The following is a 22,069-nucleotide window of genomic DNA, read 5'->3' as shown; positions in this document are numbered from 1 at the left end:
AAGTGTCAGGAAGGATATCAGTGGGGCGGGACGAATGGATAAGGGAGTCACATAGGGAGCGATCCCTGCATAAAGCATAAAGAAGGAGAAGATGCGGTCGGTGGTGGGATCCCTTTGTAGATGGCGGAAGTTTCAGAGAATTATGTGCTGGACGCAGAGGCTGGTGGGGTGGTAGGTGAGGACAAGAGGAATCCTATCCCTGGTAGAGTAGCGGGAGGATGGGGTAAGAGCAGACATGCGTGAAATGGATGAGGTGTGGTTGAGGGCAGTGTTGATGGTGGAGGAAGGGAAGTCCCCTTCTTTGAAAAAGGAGGACATCTCCTTCTTTCTAGAAGAAAAGCAGATGCAGTGGAGATGGAAGAATTGAGAGAAGGGGACGGCCGTGAGAGTTCATGGGATTGTAATAGATATAAGCTGTCTCCGGAGATGGAGAAAGGGAAGGGAAGAGTCGGACGTGGACCAGATGAATTTGAGGGCAGGGTGGAAGTTGGAGGCAAAGTGGCTGAAATCGATGAGTTCAGCACGGGTGCAGGAAGTAGCACCAATACAGTCGTCAATATAGCGTAGGAAAAGTGCGTGACGGTCACCAGTGTAAGCTTGGAACATAGACTGTTCCACGTAGCTGACAAACAGCATGGGTACAGCTGGGACCCATGCGAATGCCCATCTGTTTGAAGTGGGAGGAGCCAAAGGAGAAATTATTTAGAGTGAGGACAAATTCCGCTAGGTGGAGGAGAGTGGTGGTAGAGGGGAACTGACCGAGTCTGGTGTCCAGAAAGAAACGGAGAGCTTTAGGCCTTCCTGGTGGGGGTTGGAGGTGTAGAGGGACTGGATATCCGTAGTGAAAATAAGATGGGGGCCAGGGAACCTGGAATCACTGGAAAGATCCAGAGCTTGCGAAGTATGGATAAAGGGCTGGTCGACCGGCAGGAGGCAAAGCGTAAGAATAAATGGGGCCTTTTCTAATAGGCAGCCAGTTACCGGTGGTGTGCCACAGGGTTTGGTGCTTGGGCCACTTCTTTTCATCATATGTCAATGATATGGATGAAGAAACTACTGGCTTTGTGGTCAAGTTTGCAGATGATACAAAGATAGGTGGTGGGGCAGGTAGTGTTGAGGGAGCAGAGAGTCTGCAGAAGGAATTAGGCAGATTGGGGAATAGGCAAGGAAGTGGCAGATGCAATATACAGTAGGGAAGTGCATGGTTATGCACTTTGGCAAAAGAAATAAAGGCGTGGAGTATTTTCTAAATGGGGAGAAAATTCTAAAATCAGAGGTTCAAAGGGACTTGGGAGACCTTGTGCAGGATTCCCTAAAGGTTAACTTGCAGGTTGAATCAATGATGAGGAAGGCAAATTCAATGTTAGCATTAATTCTGAGAAGACTAGAATTGAAAAGCAAGGATGTAATACCTGAGGCATTGGTCACACTAGGAGCATTGTGAGCAGTTTTGTGCCCTGTATGTAAGAAAATTATTTTTTTTAAATTTATTTTATTTAATGATACAGCCTGGAGTAGACACTTCCGGCCCTCCATGCCACAACTCATGACAAACCTGATTAGCCCAAACCTAATCACGGGAGAATTTACAATGAATAATTAACCTACCTAGTATGTCTTTGGTTGTGCAGGCACTGGCGAAATCCATAGGAGGTTGATGTGAAAGAACCAAGGAATGGAAGGGTTACTATACGATGCTTCTGGGCCTGTACTCGCTGGAGTTTACAAGATCGAGGGGAAGGGGGATCTCACTGAAATCTAGAAGCATTAGATGTGGAGAGGATGTTTCCTATAATACGGGATGTCTAAGACCAGAGGGCACAGCAGAATACAGGGATATCCGTTTAGAACAGTGATGAGGAAAGATTTCTTGAGCTAGAGGGTGGTGAATCTGTGAAAATCAAGTCAGCGGATATATTTAAGGCAGAGGTTGATAGGTTCTTAATAAATCAGGGCATCAAAGGTTATGGGGAGAAAGCAGGAGCGTGGGGTTGAGAAGGATAATAAATCCGGGAGGAGAAGATGGCGGCGCAACGCAGCTCGCAGTGGCCACTCCGGTGAATGATATCTGTTATCTGTCAAGTAGGGTGCCGTGCACAATCCTGATTTGATGGAGACAGACGTAAGAGCACGGAGGAACATCTGGTGAAACTTCTGAAATGCCTGCTCGCTGCCGCTGCTACTGTGTGATCCAGAATCTCCGGAGGAGAAGGCCCCAAATCCTCGGCTTTGCTTGTTGCTCGGTGGCTGGGACGGGGTCAAAGCGCTCGGCAGAGGATGGTGCTCGGTGCTCGGTGTCGAAGGGCTGGTCAGAGGCTCGAAGTTTTCAGACAGTCTCAGAGTCGGCTGCGGTCGGGTGCTTCCTGTGCATTGGCAAGTCTGCGGCGCTTGGAGGTTCATGGCAGGGAGAGTTTCTCCCTTCTGCCGTCTGCGTGAGATGTTGGGGCTATCAGGACTTGAGACTTTTTTTTACCGTGCCCATGGTCTGCTCTTTATCAAAATACGGTATTGCTTTGCACTGTTGTAACTATATGTTATAATTATGTGGTTTTGTCAGTTTTAGTCTTGGTCTGTCCTGTATTTCTGTGATATCTTTCTGGAGGAACATTGTATCATTTTTTAATGCATGCATTTCTAAATGACAATAAACGAGGACTGAGTGTCCTCATAATCTAAATCAGCCATGATGGAATGGCGGAGCAGACTCTATTAACTAAATGACCTAATTCTGCTCCTATATCGTATTGTCTTAAGGTTTTGTGGAGAATCCTAAGGGCTTCTACAATATATTAAAAGCAAAAGGATAGTAAGGGTCAAAATGGGTTCTCTGGAAGATTGGAGTGGTAATTTATGCATGGAGCTGAAAAAAATGGGGAGATCTTAAATGGGTTTTTTGCACCTGTATTTACTTGGGAGACAGACACAGAGTCTACGGAAGTGAGGCAAAGCAGCAGTGATGTCACACACCCGATGTAGGTTACAGAAGAGAAGGTGTTTTCTGCCTTGAGGTAAATTAGGGTGGATAGGTCTCAAGGACTTGACAAGGTATTCTCTTGGACCCTGTGGGAGGCTGATGCAGAAATTGCAGGGGCCTTAGCAGAGATATCTAAAACATCATTAGCCATGGGTGAGGCACTGGAGGATTGGAGGATTGTTCTATTGTTTAAGAAAGGTTCTAAAAATAAACCAGGAAATTATAGGCCAGTAAGCCTGACATCCGTAATGGAAAGTTATTAGAAGGTATTCCAAGGGACCAGTTACACTGTGTAAGTATTTGGCTGGTCAGGGACTGATCAGGAATAGTCAATATGGCTTTGTGCATGGGAGGTCATGCCTAACCAATCTTATAGAGTTTTTCGAGGAAGTTATCAAGAAAGTTGATGAAGGTAAGGTAGTGGACAGTGTCTACTTTAGCAAGGCCTTTAACGAGGTCCTGTGTGGGCAGGGTCAGTTGTTTGGAGTTCAAGATGAGGTGGTAAATTGGATTGGACATTGGCTTTGCAGGAGAAGCCGGAGAGTGGGAATAGATGGTTGCCTCTCTGACTGGAGGCCTGTGACTAGGAGTGTGTTGGGTCCATTGTTGTTTGTTATCTATATCAACAACCTGGATGGTCATGTGTTAAAATGGATCAGCAACTTTGCAGATGACACCAAGACTGGGGGTGTAGTGGACAGCAGGGAAGACGATCGTGGCTTGCAGTGGGACCTGGGCTGAAAAATGGCAGATGGAACTTAATGTAGACAAGTGTGAGGTGTTACACTTTGGGAGGACCAATCAAGGTAGGTCTTACACAGAGAGCGGGTGGGATCTGGGAATACAGATCCATAAGCTCTTGAAAGGGGCATCACAAGTAGACAAGGTTGTAAAGAATGCTTTTGGCACATTGACCTTCATAAATCAAAATACTGAGTACAAGAATTGGGATGTTATGTCAAAATTGTATAAGACTTGATGAGGCCTAATTTGGAGTATTGTGTCCAGTTTTGGTCACCTATCTACAGGTAAGATGTAAATAGGATTGAAAGAGTGCAGAGACAATTGACAAGGATGTTGCCGGTACTTGGCGACCTGAGCTATAGGGAAAGGTTAGGACTTCATTCCCTGGAATGTAAAAGATTGAGGGGAGATTTGATAGAGGTACACAAAATTATGAGGGGTATAGATAGGATAAATGCAAGCAGGTTCTGAGGCTGGGTGAGACTGCAACTAGAGGTCCTGTGTGTAGGGTGAAAAATGAAATGTTTAAGAGGAATATGAGGGGAACTTCTTCACTCAAAGGATTGTAAAATTGTGGAATTAACTCCTAACACAAGTGGCGGATGTATGGTTGATTTCAACATTTCAGAGAGATTTGGATAAGTACACGGATGAGAGGAGTATTGAGGGCAATGGTCTGGGTGCAGGTCGATGGGACGAGGTAGATTACTGACTAAATAGGCCGAAGGCCTGTTCCTATCCCGTAGTTTTCTATGACATTGACTCCCTGCAGCAGTTCCTGCAGTTTTCTATGAGTCTGACACCCTGCAGCAGTTCCTGCAGTTTTCTCTGACTCCCTGCAGCAGTTCCTGCAGTTTTCTCTGACTCCCTGCAGCAGTTCCTGCAGTTTTCTATGAGTCTGACACCCTGCAGCAGTTCCTGCAGTTTTCTCTGACTCCTTGCAGCAGTTCCTGCAGTTTTCTCTGACTCTGACTCCCTGCAGCAGTTCCTCAGCCACTCATTCATCTGTCCTATTCTCCTATTTGTTCCCTGATTACCAAATGGCACTGGGAGTAATCTAGAGATCACTACCTCGGAAGTCCTACTCTTCATCTTCTTCCCTAACTCCCGATACTCACCGGGTAGAACCTCTTCTCCTTTTCTACCTATGTCATTTGTGCCAATGAGCACTACAACCTCTGGCTGCACACTCTCCGTCTTGAAAATATTCTGCAGCCGGTCTGAGGCATTCTCGACTCCAGCACCTGGGAGGCAGCAGACCATTCTGGTGTCTTTTTCACCTGTCCATCCTAATAATTCTGAATAATCAAGGTGAAATGTGTTGCTGTGGGAAGTTAGAAAATGCATTGTCCCAAGCTCTATCTAACCTATTAATAGCTGATCTCATATAAGACTTAATTTTGTTTATTATTATTACTTCAGATTTGATATTAACTTGTACCACTTTCCATAACAATTCTTCACCAAATTAGAATGATTCATATCCCATCCATATTTGGAGTGTTATGCAAAGTTCATATCTAGACAACCAAAGGTATTTTTAAATAGTGCCTTTAATGACTTAAGGTTATCGCTAATTGTTTTATAACTAATAACTAGATGTATTGATAATACCACTATTAGTAGATCTGATAACATTTGTATTGTTAACACTGACCTAGAACAGAGAGGTTAGATCTATCAAGAAGCCCGACTGAAAACGGAGGATGAAGGCTGGACCAAATAGATGGTTTTCAAATTGTAGAAATAGAGAAGAGATTTCCATGTGTAAGGAAGAGCCAGAAATACATGATAACTCCTAGTAAATCTGACAGTTCCGGGTAAATATCTTTAATGAATGAATGTGAAACTCCGTATTATAGGAAGTGGTTAAAGCAGTGTCGATATATTTATATGGAAGCTGGAGTCATAAACCAGGGAGATGAAACACTGCTGTAGGGTTAGAATGAAGATAGTAGGATGCTCACATGTCATAATGCTGGCATTGATCCAGTGATTCAAACAGGCTATTTTGGTGCCCCAAGTACTATGCAGCCTTCATTATAACAGTCACAATTGTTAAATGCATTCCTGTCCTGGCCCACAACCTTCCATTACCCTGACTTACTTTACTAATATGATTTCTGTCCTTTGGTGATATTTTTGCACTTCACGTTCATTTAGTTATCATTTGACCATTCATAAATATCCATGAATACAGCCAAATGAAACAGTGTTCCTCTGAGGCCAAGGTGAAAAACACATTACTAACAGTCACACACAGCACAAGATATCAAGTAAACATACAGTCACACAAAAAACACATAGCTCAACTCTCTGAGTGACATGCCTCGTAAATTAATGGTAGATGGGTGTTATTGGCAAGAGCAAGTTGCTCTCAGCAGTCCACAGACCAACGTACCCACACGTGCAATCCAATTTATCTTCCACTGAACAAACACTAGAGGGCAGCACTGACGTGAGGGGTCAGCCTCCAACCCAGCATGGATGCTGTGTGCCTCCTCTGCTGCAACATGGAGCTCGCAGCCTGAGGACTAGTCCTCACTACAACCAAGGCTGTGCAGCTGCCCCACCATCTGTCTGTCAGTAAACAAAGGAAATGCACTTGCAGTATTTTATGTTACCAACGTCCACCACGGTTTTCCAATTGCAAGAGAAACATCCAAGACAATCACTGGTTGCTAGAATGTACATGGTCTTTGCACACTGACTCCGATGCTATTCTGTAGCAGGCAGTAACACGGTTCACACTAAGTCCTGTTCCTCTGCCAATGACCAGCTCACTGATGGTGTCCATCTGCTGTACTTGAAGTCCTTAATGTCCAGCATTGTTTTACAATTGTTAAAAAAGGTTTAAAAAAGACAAAACCATCTTTGGTTCACAAGGGAGGGACTGCTACGTCCAATCACGCCACCATCTTATGGGAAAGTCCGTATTCTTTTGATGACTGTCCAGCTGATTGATGGCAAATTCCACCCATCACCTCCAGCGGACATCCAGAGCAGAAGGATGATCATAAATTAAGACTGTTAATATTTCTACGACAACCTATGTGTTTCTGCTTAACGAACTTTCTAGAAGTACCATAGTCGCTCTCAACACTAGATGGAGCTAGATTTTAAAGGTGAGTAAATGAAGGGATCATGGCAAAACAATGATAACAGAGTTTGATCAGAATGCAGTGACTGGGCTCCCAGTCCTGCATGTCAGAAGGCTATTCCATTAATTCATCAATCAGATTTAAAAAACTACTTCTTATTCAAACATGTCAGGTACTTTTTAAATATGAATGTAGAAAGTTCCTGTATTATGGAATGCACAAAGGAGAAAAAGAACTTCTCTAGTTTTATTTGAGCCTCATTCCTGTTGTTCTTGTATCTCCCAGGGATAGAGTGAGTCAATATTATGTGTCTATTTCTACCTCAAATAGTTTTAAAGTAACATCATCCTATCTTTGCCCACCATCCTGCCACACACAGCCCTCCTTCTGTGCCTTCACCCCCATATTACTGCACTCTTCTTTTTATTTGAAATCAGGTCGGTATTGTTAGTGGCACTTTTACACTAAGGTTCAGGTTCTGTGGTCATATCTAAAACCCGCAGCAGTCAACTGTCTCCTAATGCCAAGGTCACACTGTGCAACAAGCTCAAGTTCAATGCCATTCAACCATGCATGAATACCCATCAATACGCCAAATGAAACAGTGTTACTCTGGGGCCAAGAGGCAAAACACGGTACCAACACTCACACGCAACACAAAGTACATTGAGCACATAAACGCTATCGGTAAAATACAGTCACACAAGAGAAATATAGTCCAAATTCCTAGGTCCATAAATATTGCAGAAATCCGCAGTCAAACACAATACAGCTCGTCTTCTGCCAAGCACACTTTGGGGGGCAGTAGCAATGTGGACGCTGCACCACATTACCTCCAAAGCCTCTCTCTCGAGCGGCTGTAAGCAGGCAACACAGTGCCTTGAGGTCTGATCCTCCCTACGACTGAGGCCATGCAGCTCCCCTGCCGTTCGCCAATGAATCAGTGAATCGGACTTGCAGCATTCCACATTAATAATGTCCAAGTGGGTCTTGTGATCACATGTAGAGCAACTAAGCTGATCACTCGCAGTTAGATTGCACTTTCCTTTGTGCAACGACTCCTCTGATGCCTCTCTGACACAGACAGCAGCATGATCTCGATTCTTCAGACGGGAAACAACCTCTCTGTGCCTCGAACCGCATCACCCAGCAACCCCCGCTTTAACTCGAGACTAATCACGGGACAACTTACAATGATCAATTAACCTTCTAACCAGTATGCCTTTGGACTGTGGGTGGGAGGAAACGGAACAGCCGGAGAAAACCCACGCATTCCATGGGGAGGACGTACAGACTTTACAGAGCACACTGGAATCGAATTCCAAACTCTGACGGCCCGGGCTGTAAGAGCGTTGCACCAGCCACAATGTACTGTGGTACTCAATATGTACGGCAAATTATCAGAAGTAAAACAGTTCTCCAGACTTCATCTAAATGTTAGACAATCAAAGACACAAGCCAAAGTGGAAAGTCTAGTGTTAGGTCACAGAGCAGTAATGGGGGTTGTATACAGTTGGTACTGTCAGTAGGAACATTGTGTGAATGTTTTGTGAAATCCCACAGGAAGCAATCCCACAGATACTGCAGAATGTAGAGCAGAATGCTGGTGAATCGCGTGTCCATGTACAATCTAACCAATCATCAATTACATAAGAAAGCAGCTTGTTTAAAGTAATTTACCGGTTTCATCCACAACACTGGCTTCAGTTTCCTTTTCAGGCAAGCCCAGTATTTCCCTGAGCCGCATTGACTTACTGACCAGCCCATCTACTGCTTCTAGCCAAAGCTGATAACTGTAGAAAAAGAAATAATGGAGAAGCTGTTTATTTGCATTAGTCTGTAAACATATAACAATTTACTCATCAAACTAATCAGTATACTGTAATATTAAAAACTTGCATTAATAACAATTGTTTTAATATCATACAGATATGCTGGTTAAGTTGTGGCTGCAGTTGTACAGAACTCAAGTTGGACCTCTGGTCAAAGACCTCCAGACAGAATAAATCCCATCAACTATTACCCTCTATGACCAAGCCAATTCTGAATCCAAATCTTATGGATCAGTCTTCCATGAGGGACCTTGTTGAACACTTTGCAAAAATCCATCCACAGCTCAGAGCACGGAGATCTTGGCTAAGGCCCAGAAATCTTGTCTTTTGCCTCTCTCAAGAATCTTGGGTATATCCCATCTGGCCCTGTGGGCCTACCCACCCTGATGTTGTGCAAGAGACCCAGTACTACCACCTTCTTTATCTCTATATTCCCTGGCACATTAGCATGCTCCACACTGATCTCCTTGTTCTCCACGTCCTTCTCCTCGGCAAATACCGACAGTAAGTACTCGTTCACATCCTCCACATCCAATCACATATCCTCTCCATGATCCTTGAGTGGTCCTAGTCTCCCTCTTGCTTACTGACTACTTCAATAATGTGATTCCGTCTTCAACATCTCTACATGGGACATGGAGGTGATATGCCAATGAAAAGGGAAGGTGCACAGATTCTCTCTTGTTCGAGATTGTCATCATCGAGCATATCTGTAGCATGATTACTATCTGCCATTTGTTGGGCCATGCCTGAAAGCCGATGAGGTCTTGCTGCATGACAGTATGAGCTGCTTCATGTGCTGACGAGTTATCAATGGCATTGAACTTTGTGTAATAATTAGTAAACTTCCCCATTTCTGATCTTATGATGGAAGGAAGGTCTAATCAAAATGGAAGAAGGTTGATATTGTCAAAGTGGAGTGCAGAAGTACAAAGGTGCAATGTTTGTAGCAGCATCACAGGCGAACGGCAACAGATAAGCAGTATTCACAAAAAACATAAATTATACCTGATTTTACAGAAAAACACAATTAGAACCTGAACTAAGTGGTCATAGTGTTGCTAAACTGTAGTGATTTGGATTTTGCCAGCTGATTGAAGGGAAGTAGCTGTTCTTCAAAGTTCAAAAGTTCAAAGTACATTTTATTATCAAAGTATGTATACTTTATACAACCTGGAGATTTGTCTTGTGGCTGCTTGTAAGGAGGTAAACCTGGTGGTGTGGGACTTCAGGCCTCTGTATTTCCTGCCCAATGGTAGGTGTGAAAAGATGGCATGGTCCAGAAGGAGAGGATCTTTGCTAATTTAGGCATGTCAGGAAGCACGGTCATGACAGAAATCAACAGATTTTTGTTAAATGGGGAGACAAGGATATGCAGTAAAGTCAGGGAAATGTAGTTGAGAGGACTTGAATGAATGATGAGGTTAGCTTATGGATCTGAATATCCTCTAATTTATGTCTATATTGACACATATTGTGGAGTAAATATTCCAAACAATTGGGGATTGGGGAAGGGTGGAACAAAACTGGTGATCACTTCAGGAACATCAGTTTAAATTGACATGCACTGAGTGGTTATGATTTTGACGTGGTGGAAGAAGATTGCTGAATTCTGAAAAGTGACATGAATACACTTTTGCAGAAGAAAATTCTGAAGGATTGGGGAGAGGGAAGGGGAGAATGGCTAATTTAATAAGTCAGTAGAAGTATAATGAATCATTCAATGATTTAACTTTGGTGCTGAAGATTAATTAGTCTGTCCTAACTATACATTTCAAAATCACACATCTTTGTCTATTTGAATTTAAGCTGGCATATTGTAACTAACTGGTGATGAACAAAAAATATCATATTTCCCTGACAGAGAATCCAAGGGAAGTGAAGAGAGGTGGAGCCTCAAACTCACTGCAGAATGAATAGTGAAGGCAGAAATGTCCATTATATTTAAAAATACATGGATATCAGAAGCAATTTAACTCAAAGAACTACGGACCAAGACTGTGAAGTAAGTTAGTCTAATTAATTCTCTTTTTGCCAGCACTGACCAAATTGGCCAATGTGTATTGTTCATGTCATGGTTCTCTGAAAAACAAAAATAAATTGAAATATTTATCAAAATAAACCTATTCTATTCATTGTTTCCATAAATATTAATTTCATTGAAGGTTTAACATTGCCAAAAAAAAGGAAAATAGAATGGAGTGGAAGGCACCTACACCATCTTGTAAAAAGTGTCCTCTTGCATTTTGATTGGGGCCACGGAGAGCTCCAGCACCTTCAGGTTCAGATGTTCCAAGGCCTTCTCTTTCAGATGCTCATCTTCCAGCAGTGATAGCACAGCCTGACATAAAAACACCGTACAAATAATCAGAGGCTTTTATCAAAAACTCTAAATCAGAGCAAATTTCTACCCTTCTTTCAATTATACTGGTTGACCTGGTGTCAAATCTGCCCAATTTAAAGTAGAGGGAACTTGCAGCAACAGGGTTGGCCTGTAAATCACTGACAATATAACTTTAAAGGAAGTTCCTGAGAGGAAATCAGGAGCACAACAGATGCAGTTTGGTCAGAGTTGCATTGTTCTTTTGGAACTTTTGTTTCTCCAAGTCGCATTAGTCTGCGTATAAGAGAGCATGGGGTGCAAGTTTAGCTATCACACTATGAGCATGATGCGAAGCAAAATTCTGCAAAAAATACAGACATCCCGCCCTGCAAAAACTCATTTCAGGGAGGTAGCACCATCAATTTGCGGGAGACTCCCGGGAGAGGTGGGATGTCTGCAATAGAGTAGCTCCTTAGCAGCTGGCCAGCTAGTTTAAATAACGTTAGCTATGCTAATGAACGAATGACACTTGTTAAACTCACCTAACATGTCTTTTACAGTCTTAACCCACCATGGGCAATAGAAAAGTCACTGTTGCAAGCAGTGCAGCGAGCAACACTGTCATTATTTTGACCCCTATTAGGCAGGGGCACACTTTAGTGTAGTCTGGGGTGACGTATGTTTTATATTTTTTTTTGGAACACTCTGCCATGGCGCGCTCTCACTTGCTCTCTCTCTCTCTCGCGTGGTCACTCGCACGCTCTCAAGCGCTCTCGCTTGCTATCTCTCTCGCTCGCTCTCTCTCCCTCTCTTGCTCGCGCGCTCTCTCTCGCTTTCTCGCTCGCTCGTTCTCTCTCTCGCGCGCGCTGTTTCTCATGGTCACTCTCGCGCTCTCTCTCTCTCTTGTGGTCACTCTCGCGCTCTCTCTTGCTTTTCTCTCGCTCACTCTCAAAAAAATTGATTTCCGTGATATTGTATATAATTTGCAGGCATCAGGGAGCCACTATTAATATGCAGGAGACTCCCGGAAGTTCCGGGAGAGGTGGGATGTCTGAAAATATGTGCACAGCTTCCAGTCTTTACAACACCTCAGCATCCAAACATACTGAGTGCATGCAGTACAGGGTTGTGGGAATGGGATGAAAGCTTGATATACTGAAACGTCATCTGCCTTTCAGTGTCTGGCCTCAGACAAGGCAAGTTTATTTATATAGCACTTTTCAAACACAAGGCAGTTCAAAGCACTTTACATAAAACAAGATATAAAAATCAAACATAAATTTCAGACAATATAAAGAGGATAAAATTACACATAAAAATAAAGAAATAAAAATTACAGTGCAGGAGATTCTAATTAAAAGCTACAGCGAAAAGAGAAGTTATAAGCCTTGATTTAAAAGAGCTTAAAGTTGGAGCAGACTTCAAATAATCTGGAAGGTTATTCCAGCTATGTGAGCATAGTAACTAAAAGCTGCTTCACCATGTTGAGTTTTGACCCTGGGGACGGTAAGCAGACCTGCCCCAGACGACCTGAGAGCTTGGGAAGATTCATAATGCAGCAAGAAATCGGAGGTGTACTTTGGCCCTAGACCATTCAGTGCTTTATAAACCAGTAGTAATATTTAAAGTCAATCCTCCAGTGTGGTGATCTGAGAACTGGAGTGGTGTGTTCTACTTTCTTGGTCTCAGTGAGGACTCCAGCAGCACTGTTCTGAATGAGCTGCAGCTGTCTGAGGGATCCTTTACAGAGGCCTGTGAAAATGTCTTTACTGTAGTCAAACCTACTAAAAATAAATGCATGGACGAGTTTTTCTAGATCTGCTGAGACATAAGCCCTTTAACTCTCACTATATTTTTAAGATTGTAGCAGGCTGACTTTGTAATTGTCTTAACGTGGCAGTTAAAATTTAAGTTGGAGTCCATCAGAACACCAGGGTTTCTGGCTTGCTTTGTGGACTGTAACAACAGGGACGCTAAGTGAGCACTGACTTTTAACCATTCTTTTCTGGCACCAAAAACAATTATATTGTTTACTCTTTCTATATCTGGAGGAAATTTTGGCACATCCAATCGGTGATTTGTTCAATACAGTTTTTTAGTCATTAGAACATAGAAAACCTACAGGCGCTTCAGCCCCCCAAAGCTGTACCGAAAGTATCCTTACCTCAGAAATTACTGAGGGTCAGCCATAGCCCTCTATTTTTCTAAGCTCCATATACCTTTCCAGGAGTCTCTTAAAAGACCCTATCACATCTGCCTCCACCACCGTTGCCAGCAGCCCATTCCACGCACTCACCACTCTCTGCGTAAAAAACTTACCCCTGACATCTCCTCTGTACCTACTTCCAAGCACCTTAAACCTGTGTCCTCTTGTGGCAACCATTTCAGCCCTGGGAAAAAGCCTCTGACTATCCACAAGATCAAAGCCTCTCATCATCTTATACACCTCTATCAGGTCACCTCTCATCCTCCGTCACTCCAAGGAGAAAAGGCCGAGTTCACTCAATCTATTAGCATAAGGCATGCTCCCCAATCCACAACATCCTTGTAAATCTCCTCTGCACTCTTTCTATGGTTTCCACATCCTTCCTGTAGTGAGGTGACCAGAACTGAGCACAGTACTCCAAGTGGCGTCTGACCAGGGTCCTATATAGCTGCAACATTGTCTCTTGGCACCAAAACTCAATCCCACGATTGTTGAAAGCCAATGCACCATATGCTTTCTTAACCACAGAGTCAACCTGCGTAGCAGCTTTGAGTGTCCTATGGACTCGAACCCCAAGATCCCTCTGATCCTCCACACTGCCAAGAGTCTTGCCATTAATACTATATTCTGCCATCATATTTGACCTACCAAAATGAACCACTTCACACTTATCTGGGTTGAACTCCATCTGCCACTTCTCAGCCCAGTTTTGCATCCTATCAATGTCCCGCTGTAACCTCTGACAGCCCTCCACACTATCCACAACACCCCCAACCTTTGTGACATCAGCAAATTTACTAACCCATCCCTCCACTACCTCATCCAGGTCATTTATGAAAATCACAAAGAGTAGGGGTCCCAGAACAGATCCCTGAGGCACACCACTGGTCACCAACCTCCACGCAGAATATGACCCATCTACAACCACTCTTCGCCTTCTGTGGGCAAGCCAATTCTGGATCCACAAAGTAAGGACCCCTCGGATCCTGTGCCTCCTTACTTTCTCAATAAGCCTTGCATGGGGTACCTTATCAAATGCATTGCTGAAATCCATATACACTACATCTACTTCTCTATTTTCATCAATTAGTAACATCCTCAAAAAATTCAATCAGGCTCGTAAGGCATGACCTGCCTTTGACAAAGCCATGCTGACTATTCCTAATCATATTATACCTCTCCAAATGTTCATAAATCCTGCCTCTTAGGATCTTCTCCATCAACTTACCAACCACTGAAGTAAGACTCACTGGTCTATAATTTCCTGGGTTATCTCTACTCCCTTTCATGAATAGGGGAACAACATCTGCAACCCTCCAATCCTCTGGAACCTCTCCCATCCCTATTGATGATGCAAAGATCATCGCCAGAGGCTCAGCAATCTCCTCCCTCACCTCCCACAGTAGCCTGCGGTACATCATGTTTGGTCCTGGTGACTTATCCAACTCAATACTTTCCAAAAGCTCCAGCACATCCTCCTTCTTAATATCTACATGCTCAAGCTTTTCAGTCTGCTGTAAGTCATCCCTACAATCGCCAAGATCCTTTTCCGTAGTGAATACTGAAGCAAAGTATTCATTAACTACCTCTGCTATCTCCTCCGGTTCCATACACACTTTTCCACTGTCACACTTGATTGGTCCTATTCTCTCACATCTTATCCTCTTTTTCTTCACATACTTGTAGAATGCCTTGGGGTTTTCCTTAATCCTGCCCGCCAAGGCCTTCTGGCTCTCCTAATTTCTTTCTTAAACTCCTTCCTGCTAGCCTTATAATCCTCTAGATTTTAGATCAGATTAGATTAGATTATGAGGACACGCAGTCCTCTTTAATTGTTATTTAGTAATGCATGCATTAAGAAATGATACAATATTAATGGCGGGAGGAGAGAGAGCAGCGTGCCGCGCATGCGCAGCCCTCCGGTGAAAAATGATATCGTATCCATTATATCAGGGGCCGTGGACAATTCTGATTTGATGGAGACAGACGTGCAAGCACAGAGGAACATCTGGAGAAATTTCTGAAACGCCAGTTTGCTGCTGCTGTTACTGCGTGATTCGGAATCTTTCGGAAGGAAGGCCTCAAAATCCCTGGCTTTGCCTGCTGTTGGTGACTGAGATTGAGGTCTAATCATTCGGATAGAGATGGCGCTCAGTACTCGGTGTTGGAGAGCTGATCAGGGCTCGAAGTTTTCGGATGACTCAGAGTCGGACTGTGGTCAGTCATGACGGAGAGTTTTTCTTCCTTCTCCCATCTGCATGAGATGTGGGACATTTGAGAGACTTTGAACTTTTTACTGTGCTCATGGACTTCTTCATCAAGTTATGGTATTGTCGCACTGTTGTAACTATATGTTATAATTATGTGGTTTTGTTAGTTTTTTCAGTCTTGGTCTGTCCTGTGTTTTGTGATATCACACCGGAGGAAATATTGTATCATTTCTTAATGCATGCATGACTAAATGGCAATAAAAGAGGACTGCGTGTCCTCATAATCTAATATTCCTCCAGTGTGATATCACAAAAAAACACAGGACAGACCAAGACTGAAAAACTAACAAAACCACATAATTATAACATATAGTTACAACAGTGCAACAATACCATAACTTGATGAAGAACAGTCCATGGCACAGCAAAAAAGTTCAAAGTTTCTCGAAAGTCCCACATCTTATGCAGACGGGAGAAGGAAGAAAACTCTCCCTGCCATGCCATGCCCGATCCGAAAACTTCCAGCCTCTGATCAGCTCTCCGACACCGAGTACCCAGCACCATCTCTGTCTGAACGTTTCGACCTCAGCCTTGGTCGCCAGCAGCAGGCAAAGCCGGGGATTTTGGGGCCTACTCTCCGGAGATTCTCGATCGCACAGTAACAACAGCAGCGAACCAGGCACTTCAGAAATTTCTCCAGATGTTCCTCTGCTTCTCACGTCTGTCTTCATCAAATCAGAATTGTCCATGGCCCCTATTTAACAGATACGATATCATTTCACCGGAGAGCTGCATGCGCTGCGTCGCACTGCCATCTGCTTGACTAGATTTACAACAGCCTTTGTACACCACGGTTCCTGTACCTTACCATGCTTTCCCTGTCTCATTGGAACGTACCTATGCAGAACTCCACACAAGTATCCCCTGGACACTTACCACATTTCTTCCATACATTTCCCTGAGAACATCAGTTCCCAATTTATGCTTCCAAGGTCCTTCCTGATAGCCTCATATTTCCCCTTACTCCAATTAAATGCTTTTCTAACTTGTCTGTTCCTATCCCTCTCCAATGTTATGGTAAAGGAGATAGAATTGTGACCACTATCTCCAAATTCTCTCCCACTGAGAGATGTAACACCTGACCAGGCTCATTTCCCAATACCAGATCAAGTACAGTCTCTCCTCTTGTGGGCTTATCTACATATTGTGTCAGGAAACCTTCCTGAACACACCTAACAAACTCCACCCCATCTAAACCCCTTGCTCTAGGGAGATGCTAATCGATATTTGGGAAATTATAATCTCCCACCATGACAACCCTGTTATTATTACACCTTTCCAGAATCTGTCTCCCTATCTGCTCCTCGATGTCCCTGTTACTATTGGGTGGTCTATAAAAAAACACCCAGTAGAGTTATTGACCCCTTCCTGTTCCTAACTTCCACCCACAGAGACTCCGTAGTCAATTCCTCCACATCTTCCTCCTTTTCTGCAGCCGTGACATTATCTCTGATCAACAGTGGCATTCCCCCACCTCGTTTGCCTCCCTCCCTGTCCTTTCTGAAACATTGTATGGGACCTTAGTCACTTGATGACACGTATATAAATCCCAAGTCTCAAAAGCAGCACTAAGATCCAGTAAAACAAAAACTGAAATTTTAGCATCATCATGGTTGAAGCAAATGTCATTTAAAACCCTGACCAGAGCAGTCTGAATGCTGTGGTGTTGTTGAAATCCAGACTGGAAAACATCCATACAGTTGCTTAGTGCCAAAAAGCTGCTAAGTTGCTGATAAACAGCAACTCAATGATTTTACTTAAACATGGTAAGTTTGATATAGGCCTGTAGTTATTAAACCTGTAGTTATTAGGCCTGTAGTCTTTTTTAAAAGGGGCTCAATAATTGCAGTTTTCAGGCCTTTTGGGAGGCAGCCTGATAGAAGAAAAGCGCTGACTATTTGTAGAATGTCTGGTGCCATGCAACTAAAAACATTTTTAAAAAAGGTTGTAGGTAAAATGTCAAGGGAACAGGAGGAGGATTTCAGGTGTAGCACAATTTCCTCTAGAGCTTTATAGTCAATCGATTTAAATTGTGTCATCTTAACTAAATTAGTTCTAAGTGAATGGTAGGATGACATTAACTTCTGGCCTGATGCAGGCACTGAGAGCATGTCTAATCTTCTGAATTTTGTCAGTAAAAAAGAACGCAAGATCGCTACATGACTTTGTAGGTAGAAGTTCAGGTGCTACTGATACAAGGGATGTGTGTGCTTATCAACTGTAGCAAATAAGGCATGTGCATTATTGCTGTTCTTGATTATAATACCAGAGAAGAAGGACTGTCGCATAATGCTTACAGCAGCCTCCATTGCTTTGAAGGGAGAAAGATGAAAATATAATACTGTAAAACCATTCAGAGACATAGGCTGCTCACAAATCACGACTGTGGGAACCTAGGATAAAGCATTGGCTGAGAATCTCTTGTAATTCATGAGCAATACCAGCAAAATGCTGCTGAACTGCCATAAAGTCCCAACAGTCTGTGGAGCCTAACCATCATCACCACCCCCTTCCTCTTTTGGCCGATAATTCCAAAACCTCAGGGCAAGCAAATCCCAACTACCACTTTCACAGAATAAATTAGAAGAGCTCTCATAACATTCCTAAGCTCTATATAGAAGGTTATATCATATTGTACTTAAATCAAAATCACTGCCAATTCACAATAACGACAAAAAAATTGTACCTGTCTAAGAGAAATAACTGATAGATCCCACTGGGGTTCTGACTCAACAGTTTGAACTTTGAATGGTGAGTCCTCATCAGGGGCCTTAACATTCTCCACAGGTTCTGAACGCTGAAAGCTCATGCTGGGGGAATAGACTGCGCCCTTGGAGGGTTTCTTGATAGAAGGAATGTTCACATCGCCATGCTGGCTTTCACCTTCGGCTTCTTTTTCACCCTTACTTTTCACAAAGCACTCGTTCCATAATTCCTTAAGACTTTGTACTATTTCATACCTGTAGTGCAGCTACAGAGCAGAAAATAATTAATTAATAATCACCTAAATTCCCCAGCAACTGCCCTTGTGCAGTGAAAGTCGCAGAATGAGCAAAGTTAGTTATGGTGATGATGAACTTTTACTTATTACAGCACCCTCAACAATCCTGTTCTCTCACTGACGTCCATATAACCATATAACAATTACAGCACGGAAACAGGCCATCTCGGCCCTTCTAGTCCCCCCTCAACCTTCTATGCTCCAAAGAATAAAGACCTAGTCTGTTTAACCTTTCTCTGTAATTTAGGAGATGAAACCCAGGCAACATTTTAGTAAATCTCCTCTGCACTCTCTCAATTTTATTAACATCTTTCCTATAATTCGGTGACCAGAACTGTACCAATACTTCAAATTTGGCCTTACCAATGCTTTATACAATTTCAACATTACATCCCAACTCCAATACTCAATGCTCTGATTTATAAAGGCCAGCATACCAAAAGCTTTCTTCACCACCCTATCCACATGAGACTCCACCTTCAGGGAACTATGCACCATTATTCCTAGATTCCTCTGTTCTACTGCATTCTTCAATGCCCCACCATTTACCATGTATGTCCTATTTTGATTAGTCCTACCAAAATGTAGCACCTCACATTTTTCGGCATTAAACTCCATCTGCCATCTTTCAGCCCACTCTTCTAACTGGCCTAAATCTCTCTGCAAGCTTTGAAAACCTACTTCATTATCCACAACGCCACCTGTCTTAGTATCACCTGCATACTTACTAATCCAATTTACCACCCCATCACCCAGATCATTAATATATATGACAAACAATATATTATATATTATATACTAATATATGTAACCTCCTTGCAACCTGTTCGTTCCCACAAGCCCTGCTTCTCCCATCACCAAACAATTGCAGCAGCCAATTAAACTACCAACCCAAAATATCTTTGGAATGGTGTAGAAAACCACAGAACCTGGGAAATCTCTCATGGCCACAGGGAGAATGTAAGAGTGCCCAGAGCCAGAATTGAGCTCAGATTGCTAAAAGTTTGTGACAAGACCCTTGACACCCTTACTAATCAAGTTATGTTGAATTATGAACAAGAGGATGTGCTGGAACATTTGTAAAACATTAACATGGGCAAATCCCTGGGGCCTGACAGGATATATGTACCTCAGGTTACTATGAGAAGTGAGGGAAAAGATTGCTCTACTCTTGGCAATGATTTTTGTGTCCTCGCAAGAGTAGTACCAGATAACTGGAGGGTGGCAAGTATTATTCCTTTGTTCAGGAAGGGGAGTAAAGATAATCCTGGGAATTATAGAACAGTGAGTCTTACTTCAGAGGTGGGCAAATTATTGGAAAAGATTCTTAGGTGCAGGATTTATGAGCATTTGAAGGAGCATAGTCTGACAGAGATAGTCAGCGTGAATTTGTGAGGGGCAGGTCATGCCAAATAAACGTGATTGAATTCTTTGAGGATGTGACAAAGAACACAGATGAAGGTAGAGCAGTGGATGTAGTGTATATGGATTTTAGAGTCATAGAACCCTACAGCACAGAAAGGCCCCTTGGACTATTAATCCGCCTAGTCCCACTGACTCGCATCGGACCATAGCCCTCCATACACCCCCCCATCCATGTACAGTGCCGATAAAAAGTATTCACCCCTCTTGGAAGTTTTCATGTTTTATAACAGATCTCTACAAAGTTATCTAAATTTAAAACTAAATTTGGCACAAGTAGCATTCTTGGATGTCCGGCCCTTTAACTTAGCACCGAACTCCCTGAACTCACTTTGGAGAACCTTGTCCCTCTTCCTACCTATGTCACTGGTACCTGCAGCGCCTATAAAAAGTATTCACCCCCCAACCCCAGAAATTTTCATGTTTTATTGTTTTACACCATTGAATCATGGTCGTTCATATGGCTTTTTTCGTGTCGAAGTGAAAACAGATCTCCACAAACTGATCTAAATTAATTACAAATATAAAACAGAACATAATTGATTGCATAAGTATTCACTCCCTTTTGTTGTGTCACAACAAATGTTCACTGGGGCAGCCAAGTGGTTTTAGAAGTCACATAATTAGTTAAATGGAGATCACCTGTGTGCAGTCAAGGTGTTTCAATTGATTGTAGTAAAAATACCCCTGTATCTGGGAGGTATCCTGGTAAAAACTACTCCATGAAGACCTATGACAACTCTGGATGAATTACAAGCTTTAGTGGCTGAAATGGCAGAGACTGTGTATTCAACAACTTTTGCCTGTGTGCATTTACAGCTTTATAGGAGAGAGGCAGAGAGAAAGCCACTGGTGAAAAAAAACTTATAATTGCTGCCAAAGGTGCATCTACTAAATGCTGACTTGAATGGGGTGAGTAATTATTCCAAAAGCTTTCCTTATGATGCTATTTATTTATGTATGTATTTATAGAGATCTAGTGTGGAATAGACTGTTCTGGCCTTTTGAACCATGGTGCTCAGCAATCCCCTGATTTAATCCTAGCCTAATCACAATGACCAACCAGTATGCCTTTGGGAGGAAACTGGAGCTGCTGGGGAACACACATGCTGTCACAGGGAGAACATATAAACTCCTTGCAGAGGTGGGAATTGCATCCGGGTGTTTTGCTAACCACTCTGCTACTGTGATGCCACTTTCAGGGAATTATGGATCTGTATTTCCAGATTTCTCTGTTTTATCATGCTCCTCAATACTCAAATACTAATTGTGTAAGACCTACCCTGGTTGGTTCTACCAAAGTACAACACCTCACACTTTTTTGCATTAAATTTCATCTGCCGTCTTTCAGCTCATTTTCCTAGTTGGTCAAGATTCTGCTGCAAGCTTTGATGTTTTTTTTTAAACTGTCTACCACACCCCCAATTTTAGTGTCATCTGCAAATTTTCTGATTCAGTAATGTGTTTCATAAGGTTCCCCATGGTAGGCTGATACAGAAAATTAGGAGCCATCAGGAGCAGGGAAACTTGGCTGAGTGGATCCAGAATTGGCTTGCCCATAGAAAGCAGAGGGCAAGACCACAATGCCATAAGACACAGGTGTGAAAATAGGCCATTCAGCCCATTCAGTTTTCTCTGCCATTTCATCATGGCTCATCCACTTTCCTCTTAACCCCATTCTCCTGCCTTCTTCCTGTATCCTTTCACACCCTGACAAATCAATAACCTATCAACCTCCTCCTTAATTACACCCAGTGACCTGGCCTCCACAGATGCCTGTAGCAACAAATTCCACAGAATCAACATGCTCTGGCCACAGAAATTCCTCCTCATCTCCATTCTATTCTGAGACACTGACCTCAGATTCTAGAAATGCCCACTACAGGAAACATCCTTTCCATATCCTCTATATCTGGGTCTTTCATCATTTGATAGGTTTCAATGAGATTCCACCCCACCCCCACCTCGTTCTTCTGAATTCCAGTGAGTATAGGTGCTCCTTGTATGATAACCCTTTCATTGCTGGAATCATTCTCGTGAACCTCCTCTGAACCCTCTCAACTGTTAGCACATCCTTTCTTAAATAAGGGACGCAAAACTACTCACAATACACCAAGTTAGGCCTAACGAGTGCCTTATAAAGCCTCAGCATTGCATCTTGCTTTTATATTCTAATCAAATCTGCTGGATGATGCT

General features: G+C 42.9%; 1 protein-coding gene across 4 annotated transcripts in view; it reads right to left on the bottom strand.

Moving 5' to 3' along the window:
* Positions 1-22,069, bottom strand: part of mycbpap (mycbp associated protein) — a 183,191-nt gene that overhangs the window by 40,521 nt on the left and 120,601 nt on the right. For 3 of the 4 annotated variants that reach the window (XM_072242040.1, XM_072242039.1, XM_072242041.1), the window contains exons 14-16: positions 18,137-18,421; positions 10,868-10,992; positions 8,500-8,612 (exon numbers count right to left, since the gene is read on the bottom strand). In XM_072242040.1, the coding sequence (XP_072098141.1) occupies positions 8,500-8,612; positions 10,868-10,992; positions 18,137-18,421 (523 nt within the window). Of the gene's footprint in view, positions 1-8,499; positions 8,613-10,863; positions 10,993-18,136; positions 18,422-22,069 lie in introns of those variants that run through there. The other variant, XM_072242042.1, reaches the window with a different exon arrangement.

The sequence above is a fragment of the Mobula birostris genome, chromosome 24 (genome assembly GCF_030028105.1).
Source record: "Mobula birostris isolate sMobBir1 chromosome 24, sMobBir1.hap1, whole genome shotgun sequence".
NCBI lineage: Eukaryota > Metazoa > Chordata > Chondrichthyes > Myliobatiformes > Myliobatidae > Mobula > Mobula birostris.
Note: the sequence above shows the minus strand (reverse complement) of the source record. Positions and strands in the feature narration are given on the sequence as shown.